Source organism: Pseudochaenichthys georgianus, unplaced genomic scaffold (genome assembly GCF_902827115.2).
Source record: "Pseudochaenichthys georgianus unplaced genomic scaffold, fPseGeo1.2 scaffold_834_arrow_ctg1, whole genome shotgun sequence".
Classification (NCBI taxonomy): Eukaryota; Metazoa; Chordata; class Actinopteri; order Perciformes; family Channichthyidae; genus Pseudochaenichthys; species Pseudochaenichthys georgianus.
In genome coordinates, this window is record NW_027263381.1 from 55,370 (window position 1) to 66,219 (window position 10,850).

At 43.9% G+C, this 10,850-nt stretch overlaps 1 protein-coding gene across 1 annotated transcript; it reads right to left on the reverse strand.

Annotated features, from left to right (window-relative positions):
• Window positions 1-2,301: 2,301 nt before the first annotated feature.
• Window positions 2,302-8,204, reverse strand: LOC117444568 (probable E3 ubiquitin-protein ligase MID2; the record flags this gene model as incomplete). Its single annotated transcript, XM_034080039.2, has 3 exons — window positions 2,302-3,627; window positions 7,032-7,265; window positions 8,145-8,204. Coding segments are annotated over 3 exons (788 nt in total), but the record flags the coding sequence as incomplete, so codon positions are not given.
• Between the last annotated feature and the right edge of the window lie 2,646 nt (window positions 8,205-10,850).

The following is a 10,850-nucleotide window of genomic DNA, read 5'->3' on the forward strand; positions in this document are numbered from 1 at the left end:
GTACTCAGATCTTGTACTTGAGTAAAAGTAGAAGTACTAAGATCTTGTACTTGAGTAAAAGTAGAAGTACTCAGATCTTGTACTTCAGTAAAAGTAGAAGTACTCAGATCTGGTTCTTGAGTAAAAGTAGAAGTACTCAGATATTGTACTTGAGTGAAAGTAGAAGTACTCAGATCTTGTACTTGAGTAAAAGTAGAAGTACTCAGATCTGGTTCTTGAGTAAAAGTAGAAGTACTCAGGTCTTGTACTTGAGCAAAAGTAGAAGTACTCAGATCTTGTACTTGAGTAAGAGTAGAAGTACCAGAGTGTAGGAATACTCTGTTACAGTAAAAGTATTCAAAATGTTCCTCAAGTGAAAGTAGAAAGTATTCTCATCTAAATATAGTGAAAGACAGTAAAAGTAGTCGTTGTGCAGATTGGTCCATCTCAGAATAATATATATGATATGTTTTATAATGATTGATCATGAAAGTGTTCTCAAAGCTGGTGAAGGTGCAGCTAGTCTGAAGTACTGTGTAGACTGCAGGGTAGCTGGTGAAGGTGCAGCTAGTCTGAAGTACTTTGTAGACTGCAGGGTAGCTGGTGAAGGTGCAGCTAGTCTGAAGTACTGTGTAGACTGCAGGGTAGCTGGTGAAGGTGCAGCTAGTCTGAAGTACTGTGTAGACTGCAGGGTAGCTGGTGGAGGTGCAGCTAGTCTGAAGTACTGTGTAGACTGCAGGGTAGCTGGTGAAGGTGCAGCTAGTCTGAAGTACTTTGTAGACTGCAGGGTAGCTGGTGAAGGTGCAGCTAGTCTGAAGTACTTTGTAGACTGCAGGGTAGCTGGTGAAGGTGCAGCTAGTCTGAAGTACTTTGTAGACTGCAGGGTAGCTGGTGGAGGTGCAGCTAGTCTGAAGTACTTTGTAGACTGCAGGGTAGCTGGTGGAGGTGCAGCTAGTCTGAAGTACTTTGTAGACTGCAGGGTAGCTGGTGAAGGTGCAGCTAGTCTGAAGTACTTTGTAGACTGCAGGGTAGCTGGTGAAGGTGCAGCTAGTCTGAAGTACTTTGTAGACTGCAGGGTAGCTGGTGAAGGTGCAGCTAGTCTGAAGTACTTTGTAGACTGCAGGGTAGCTGGTGGAGGTGCAGCTAGTCTGAAGTACTTTGTAGACTGCAGGGTAGCTGGTGAAGGTGCAGCTAGTCTGAAGTACTTTGCAGACTGCAGGGTAGCTGGTGGATTTACTCCAGGTGGAACTAAAGTCTGATTCAACACTTGGTTAGATTTCACATCATTCATCCAGATCTGTGAAGTAACTAAAGGTATTAAATACATGTAGAGGAGGAAAAGTACACCATGTACCTCTGAACTGTACACAGTAGCATAAAACGGACCTTAAGTGTACTTAAGTGCAGTACTTAGTTACTTTACACCACTCTAAACACATGCGGGAACGTGTGCAGTTTACTGTTGGACCCCTACTGTCCCACAACCGTCACACAGAGGCGTCCTGCTGCTATCAGCCCTCCCTTTCCTCACACTTCACATCACAGAGGACTCAATCTGGCCTGAGCCCAGAACAGGTTGGGGTGAGAGAAAAAGGCTGTGTCCTGGGGAGAGAGTCAATGCAGGTCCGGGGTCACGCAGAGAGGAGAGAGGCGGCCCAAGTCCTTCAAGATGAAACATTAGCCTTTCAAATGACGGAGATCAAACTCTTCTTTTTGCCCTGATGCTCCCATTGAGGAGTTTTTCATTCAACGCCCTGCCCACAGGGGGGCACCCAGGAGCCCCCGCTTCTCGATGGAAATGTTGAGCACACCAAAGTTTTATGATAGAAATGTAAAGTACTGTAGAACAGCAATCTGTCCGATCCAAATGATCCAGAGTCCCCTCACGGCCCGTCCACACTACAGCGTCGACAACTCCAATCTGCCCATTCACTTTGAACGGGGTGACTTCACGTTGCCTCGCTTTTTCGCCGAACTGAATTGTGGGTAGCAGAGCGGTCCGTCTCCGCCGGAGTAGCCAGCACCAGCCAATCAAATCCCGTTTCCCAAAATCTGACAGCTGAAGCCGTAGCCAATAAAACCGCGTCTAAACTGGGAGAGATATCCCGCCGTTCATTTCTATATTTCAAAAAAAGTTGGAGGAGAAACTAACTATCGCCGTAGCAAATCACCCGGTTCTTTACGACCAGACCCTCTTCACCTCCCGGGATACAAACCGGAGGAACCAGCATGGAGGGAGGTGGCAGAGACAGTGGCTGAAACTGGTAGGTTTTCGCCTGTTTGGGGAGTTTATATATATATTGCTCCCATAAAATCCCCGGGGGTTTTTGCTTTGTATGTCGGGGGCGGGAGATTCATGTGATTGGTTGTTGGTCGCGTGGCTTGAATAAAATCCCCAAGCTCCAGACACGCCCAGCTCCAAGCTATTTTTGAAGCTGTAGTGTGGACGCTCCGTAAGACTTCCAAATGGACCAAACATTAATCTAAACCAGCCCACAGAGATACATCAGTTTTTTAGCATTTCCTGGTTCCAACTGCCATTAGCCACATACATGGATTCAGCATCCTCAATAACCCCTGGAACCACTCCAAAATGTTCCTAATCTGCCATGCCATTGTTTAAATATTGTCCACATGCTAATGCTAATTTATGCTAATTGTGCAAATTGCCCAATATTTGCAAGTTAGCATCCAGCAGTGTTCTATGTGCTGGGGACCCGGCCTGTACATTTCTATCTTAAATCTTTGGGGTACTTTGTGTGAATCCTGTTTTTAACTCTGACCCTGTTGCTGCTATACATTGGAACTTATCCAACGAGATAAATAAAGTTGTATTTATTTATTTAACAGGGACAGTGAACATTAATCAGCATTTCTGTAAATGTGTAAATGAATTAGGCAAGAGGCTATTTATCATCTGTACTCCCTGGAAAGATGTTGTAAGTCAACCTATAAGACACATTTCATTTTAAGTAAATACAATCAAATAAAAAACATGCAACATACTGGAATACTTAATTGAAAAACAAAAACAAACAGAACAATAAAACTAAATAAAAAAGAACATGATAAAACACTCAAGTTGTAAGGTGCAGAAGGTCAGAAGTTCCTTATCTTATCTTTTCTTACTCAACATTTCCAGGTTCACTATAAGCTAGCAACTATGATCAGGGAGCGAGGCCAAGGTGGAGCAGGAGGATCCAGATCCGGACACCAGACCTGAGTCCGAGTCCGACACCGCCAGCTCCTCAAACTTCTGGATCACTTTCCTCACCGGCTGGAAGGGGATTTCCCTGCTCCAGCGTCCCCCTCCTGCTCCACACGGCCCCCTGTAGGCCGAGTCCTTCCCCAGGAACACATGAGGAGGAGGGGGGATGCCGCACCGCACCCTCAGCCGGCCCTGATTCAGACCCAGAGCCGGGGTGACTCCCACAGGGGGGAAGAGAGTGGGCAGCGAGGTGAGATGCTCCCGGGTCAGAGCGTTGTGGAAGCTCAGGACGCCCCCTCCCATGTTGAGGAAGACCCCGAGGGTTTTGATCTGAGGGGGGACGGAGCAGAGGGGCTCACGGCTGCCATCGTATACGACACAAAAGGACGAGCCATGCCTCTCGAGCCACCAGCCGACAGAACCATCCGGAGAACTCACACCTGCAGACAGAAGAGATTCATGTTCATTGTGCAACCGTTACAGAGTCCAGATTTTAGGCTAAACACTTGCATGCATTTAATAGTTACTGCAATGTGTAATTGATTTAGTTAAATCAATTACTGTCAACAAGGAACTACAGCACGGTCACATGACTTCACGTCACGACCGCTAAGCTAAAGGTGGCTAATGTCGTGCTATAAAGGAACTACAGCACGGTCACATGACTTCACGTCACGACCGCTAAGCTAAAGGTGGCTAATGTCGTGCTATAAAGGAACTACAGCATGGTCACATGACTTCGTGTCTCCACCGCTAAGCTTAAGGCGGCTAATGTTGGGCTATAAAGGAACTACAGCACGGTCACATGACTTCGCATCTCCACCGCTAAGCTAAAGGAGGCTAATGTTGGGCTATAAAGGAACTACAGCACGGTCACATGACTTCACGTCACCACCGCTAAGCTAAAGGTGGCTAATATCGTGCTATAAAGGAACTACAGCACAGTCACATGACTTCACGTCACCACCGCTAAGCTAAAGGTGGCTAATGTCGTGCTATAAAGGAACTACAGCACGGTCACATGACTTCACGTCACCACCGCTAAGCTAAAGGAGGCTAATGTTGGGCTATAAAGGAACTACAGCACGGTCACATGACTTCACGTCACGACCGCTAAGCTAAAGGTGGCTAATGTCGTGCTATAAAGGAACTACAGCACGGTCACATGACTTCACGTCACGACCGCTAAGCTAAAGGTGGCTAATGTCGTGCTATAAAGGAACTACAGCATGGTCACATGACTTCGTGTCTCCACCGCTAAGCTAAAGGCGGCTAATGTTGGGCTATAAAGGAACTACAGCACGGTCACATGACTTCGCATCTCCACCGCTAAGCTAAAGGAGGCTAATGTTGGGCTATAAAGGAACTACAGCACGGTCACATGACTTCACGTCACCACCGCTAAGCTAAAGGTGGCTAATGTCGTGCTATAAAGGAACTACAGCACAGTCACATGACTTCACGTCACCACCGCTAAGCTAAAGGTGGCTAATGTCGTGCTATAAAGGAACTACAGCACGGTCACATGACTTCACGTCACCACCGCTAAGCTAAAGGAGGCTAATGTTGGGCTATAAAGGAACTACAGCACGGCCACATGATTTCACGTCACCACCGCTAAGCTAAAGGAGGCTAATGTCGGGCTATAAAGGAACTACAGCACGGTCACATGACTTCATGTCACCACCACTAAGCTAAAGGAGGCTAATGTCGGGCTATAAAGGAACTACAGCACGGTCACATGACTTCATGTCACCACCACTAAGCTTAAGGCGGCTAATGTTGGGCTATAAAGGAACTACAGCACGGTCACATGACTTCGCAACTCCACTGCTAAGCTAAAGGCGGCTAATGTTGGGCTATAAAGGAACTAAAGCACGGTCACATGACTTCACGTCACCACCGCTAAGCTAAAGGAGGCTAATGTTGGGCTATAAAGGAACTACAGCACGGTCACATGACTTCACGTCACCACCGCTAAGCTAAAGGAGGCTAATGTTGGGCTATAAAGGAACTACAGCACGGTCACATGACTTCAAGTCACCACCGCTAAGCTAAAGGTGGCTAATGTTGGGCTATAAAGGAACTACAGCACGGTCACACGACTTCAAGTCACCACCGCTAAGCTAAAGGTTGCTAATGTTGGGCTATAAAGGAACTACAGCACGGTCACACGACTTCACGTCACCACCGCTAAGCTAAAGGAGGCTAATGTTGGGCTATAAAGGAACTACAGCACGGTCACACGACTTCAAGTCACCACCGCTAAGCTAAAGGTTGCTAATGTTGGGCTATAAAGGAACTACAGCACGGTCACACGACTTCAAGTCACCACCGCTAAGCTAAAGGTTGCTAATGTTGGGCTATAAAGGAACTACAGCACGGTCACACGACTTCAAGTCACCACCGCTAAGCTAAAGGTGGCTAATGTTGGGCTATAAAGGAACTACAGCACGGTCACATGACTTCACGTCACCACCGCTAAGCTAAAGGAGGCTAATGTTGGGCTATAAAGAAACTACAGCACGGTCACATGACTTCACGTCACCACCGCTAAGCTAAAGGAGGCGAATGTTGGGCTATAAAGGAACTACAGCACGGTCACATGACTTCACGTCACCACCGCTAAGCTAAAGGAGGCTAATGTTGGGCTATAAAGGAACTACAGCACGGTCACATGACTTCACGTCACCACCGCTAAGCTAAAGGAGGCTAATGTTGGGCTATAAAGGAACTACAGCACGGTCACATGACTTCACGTCACCACCGCTAAGCTAAAGGAGGCTAATGTTGGGCTATAAAGGAACTACAGCACGGTCACATGACTTCACGTCACCACCGCTAAGCTAAAGGAGGCTATTGTTGGGCTATAAAGGAACTACAGCACGGTCACATGACTTCACGTCACCACCGCTAAGCTAAAGGAGGCTAATGTTGGGCTATAAAGGAACTACAGCACGGTCACATGACTTCACGTCACCACCGCTAAGCTAAAGGAGGCTAATGTTGGGCTATAAAGGAACTACAGCACGGTCACATGACTTCACGTCACCACCGCTAAGCTAAAGGCGGCTAATGTTGGGCTATAAAGGAACTACAGCACGGTCACATGACTTCACGTCACCACCGCTAAGCTAAAGGAGGCTAATGTTGGGCTATAAAGGAACTACAGCACGGTCACATGACTTCACGCCACCGCCGCTAAGCTAAAGGAGGCTAATTTCGGTCTATAAAGGAACTACAGCACGGTCACATGACTTCACGTCATCACCGCTAAGCTAAAGGAGGCTAATGTCGGGCTGTGTTACTCTAAGTAAAAATCAAGCGTAGTTACAGACACATATTATGTTATAGAACCAAGTGTTGAAATATCTTCAGCTTCTGTTAATCACTGACTCATTTTAAGCTTCTAACCAAAACACATTAAAAAAAAAACATTGACTTCCAGACGACAGAATATGCAGGAAGTGCTAAAAACTCGTTTCAGGATTTAAGACTCATTCCTGCAGTACTCTGTGGGTATAAAGCTAAACACTCGCTGCAAACATGGTTAAATTGTTCCACTAGTTTAACAAAAGACTAAGAATGGAAACACAAATGTTTTCTGACCACCGAAGATCGATGGTCTTTAAAAGGTCTCAGAACTTTAGAGCTTAGTCTGATGACGTGTGTGTGTACGTGTATGTGTGTGTGTGTGTGTGTGTGTGTGTGTGTGTGTGTGTGTGTGTGTGTGTGTGTGTGTGTGTGTGCTAAACAAGAGTCTTGCTGACTAACAGTGGAGTTTCTGGAAGCAATAATCTCCCTGGCAGTGAACCAATCTAAACACAGAGAGCAGAGTATTCACCGATCCTGTAGACGGAGCTGTTACACACGTCCACCTCCCAGTAATACTGTCCCCCAGTGATGATGACATCAGAGCAGACCTGAGGGAGGGGCAGTGCCACCCAGGGGTCAGGGGTCACGGATCTGCTGACCCCTGAGTCTGGAGAGGGGTCGCTGTGAGTGACGGTGAGGGAGGAGGCGGAGGAGAGACGGAGCGACGGAGGTACGGCTGACGAGTCCAGAGCAAAACACAGTCCTGAAAACACGATACAAGTTATGAGCGATAGGAGAGGGTAACAAATACTGCCACCGAGAAAATTAAATAACCCCAACGCTGACCCTAACCCTAAGAGCTGATACAGAGGCGAGGCCCGCGACTTCATTTTCTGCGGCCCCACAAGAGCTTGCAAATAATATAATATGTTTGTTATACGGTTACATGCCGATTTACAGAAGCACGTTGCCCATAAACTACATGTCCCACAATGCATCTCACATTTGACTTTTTCTCAGAATTAACCTTTTTTCAAAATGTCACTTTCTTTTAATTGTGCTTTTCTTTTAAAATCATTTTGTGACATGCACACTGAAGAGACTTGCCATTATTTGCCCTGGACTTCTGCTTTCAGACGTAGTTAATTATGAAGTTATTACCCTATCCGATAATAATCCAATGCAGAGGCAATAATGTAATATAATACATTATTTTAAATATATTAAATATTTATTTTTATATAGTCTTAAAGTTACACCCGGCCCTTCGAGTGCAACCATAATGCGAATGTGGCCCGTGATGAAGTTGAGTTTGACACCCCCGCCCTAGACTTTAACAAAAAACTAATTGAGTTAGGAGTACGCACACATCGTTTGCACACACCTGTATAAGCAAATAACAAATACAAAATTAAAGAAAGACATTTGTTATTGACTTTGGGACATGAAATGATGTGAGGAGTGTTGCTAGTTTAGCAAGATATAAGGTATGTCCAGTGAAACGGCAACAACATGAAGACAAATCGTATAAATAACACATACAAAATCTAAAAAATCAATAAATAAGCAGTTGAATAACGCTATTTAAACAACTACGCGTAAACCTGTTATTATAAATGTATTTATTTCAGTGGTTCCTGACCGAACACAGAGCGCTCCATCTCCTCCTCCGTCAGCTCCACGTCTCCCCCCTCTGGAGCTGCTGGGGAACAACATGTTGACAGTGAGGTAACAGTTACTCCAATACATGTATTTAATACCTTTAGTTACTTCACAGATGTGGATGAATAATGTGAAATATAACCAAGTGTTGAATCAGACTTTAGTTCCACCTGGAGTAAATCCACCAGCTACCCTGCAGTCTACAAAGTACTTCAGACTAGCTGCACCTCCACCAGCTACCCTGCAGTCTACAAAGTACTTCAGACTAGCTGCACCTTCACCAGCTACCCTGCAGTCTACAAAGTACTTCAGACTAGCTGCACCTTCACCAGCTACCCTGCAGTCTACAAAGTACTTCAGACTAGCTGCACCTCCACCAGCGACCCTGCAGTCTACAAAGTACTTCAGACTAGCTGCACCTCACCAGCTACCCTGCAGTCTACAAAGTACTTCAGACTAGCTGCACCTCACCAGCTACCCTGCAGTCTACAAAGTACTTCAGACTAGCTGCACCTTCACCAGCTACCCTGCAGTCTACAAAGTACTTCAGACTAGCTGCACCTTCACCAGCTACCCTGCAGTCTACAAAGTACTTCAGACTAGCTGCACCTCACCAGCTACCCTGCAGTCTACAAAGTACTTCAGACTAGCTGCACCTTCACCAGCTACCCTGCAGTCTACAAAGTACTTCAGACTAGCTGCACCTTCACCAGCTACCCTGCAGTCTACAAAGTACTTCAGACTAGCTGCACCTTCACCAGCTACCCTGCAGTCTACAAAGTACTTCAGACTAGCTGCACCTTCACCAGCTTTGAGAACACTTTCATGATCAATCATTATAAAACATATATATATTATTCTGAAATGGACCAATCTGCACAACGACTACTTTCACTGTCTTTCACTATATTTAGATGAGAATACTTTCTACTTTCACTTGAGGAACATTTTGAATGCTTTTACTGTAACAGAGTATTCCTACACTCTGGTACTTCTACTTTTACTCAAGTACAAGATCTGAGTACTTCTACTTTTACTCAAGTACAAGATCTGAGTACTTCTACTTTTACTCAAGTACAAGATCTGAGTACTTCCTTTTACTCAAGTACAAGATCTGAGTACTTCTACTTTTACTCAAGTACAAGATCTGAGTACTTCTACTTTTACTCAAGTACAAGATCTGAGTACTTCTACTTTTACTCAAGTACAAGATCTGAGTACTTCTACTTTTACTCAAGTACAAGATCTGAGTACTTCTACTTTTACTCAAGTACAAGATCTGAGTACTTCTACTTTTACTCAAGTACAAGATCTGAGTACTTCTACTTTTACTCAAGTACAAGATCTGAGTACTTCTACTTTACTCAAGTACAAGATCTGAGTACTTCTACTTTTACTCAAGTACAAGATCTGAGTACTTCTACTTTTACTCAAGTACAAGATCTGAGTACTTCTACTTTTACAAGTACAAGATCTGAGTACTTCTACTTTTACTCAAGTACAAGATCTGAGTACTTCTACTTTACTCAAGTACAAGATCTGAGTACTTCTACTTTTACTCAAGTACAAGATCTGAGTACTTCTACTTTACTCAAGTACAAGATCTGAGTACTTCTACTTTTACTCAAGTACAAGATCTGAGTACTTCTACTTTTACTCAAGTACAAGATCTGAGTACTTCTACTTTTACTCAAGTACAAGATCTGAGTACTTCTATTACAAGTACAAGATCTGAGTACTTCTACTTTTACTCAAGTACAAGATCTGAGTACTTCTACTTTTACTCAAGTACAGATCTGAGTACTTCTACTTTTACTCAAGTACAAGATCTGAGTACTTCTACTTTTACTCAAGTACAAATCTGAGTACTTCTACTTTTACTAAGTACAAGATCTGAGTACTTCTACTTTTACTCAAGTACAAGATCGTACTTCTACTTTTACTCAAGTACAAGATCTGAGTACTTCTACTTTTACTCAAGACAAGATCTGAGTACTTCTACTTTTACTCAAGTACAAGATCTGAGTACTTCTACTTTTACTCAAGTACAAGATCTGAGTACTTCTACTTTTACTCAAGTACAATATCTGAGTACTTCTACTTTTACTCAAGTACAAGATCTGAGTACTTCTACTTTACTCAAGTACAAGATCTGAGTACTTCTACTTTTACTCAAGTACAAGATCTGAGTACTTCTACTTTACTCAAGAACAAGATCTGAGTATTCTACTTTTACTCAAGTACAAGATCAGAGTACTTCTACTTTTACTCAAGTACAAGATCTGAGTACTTCTACTTTTACTCAAGTACAATATCTGAGTACTTACTTTTACTCAAGTACAAGATCTGAGTACTTCTACTTTTACTCAAGTACAATATCTGAGTACTTCTACTTTTACTCAAGTACAAGATCTGAGTACTTCTACTTTTACTCAAGAACAATATCTGAGTACTTCTACTTTTACTCAAGTACAAGATCTGAGTACTTCTACTTTTACTCAAGTACAAGATCTGAGTACTTCTACTTTTACTCAAGTACAAGATCTGAGTACTTCTACTTTTACTCAAGTACAAGATCTGAGTACTTCTACTTTTACTCAAGTACAAGATCTGAGTACTTCTACTTTTACTCAAGTAGAAGATCTGAGTACTTCTACTTTTACTCAAGTAACGATCTGAGTACTTC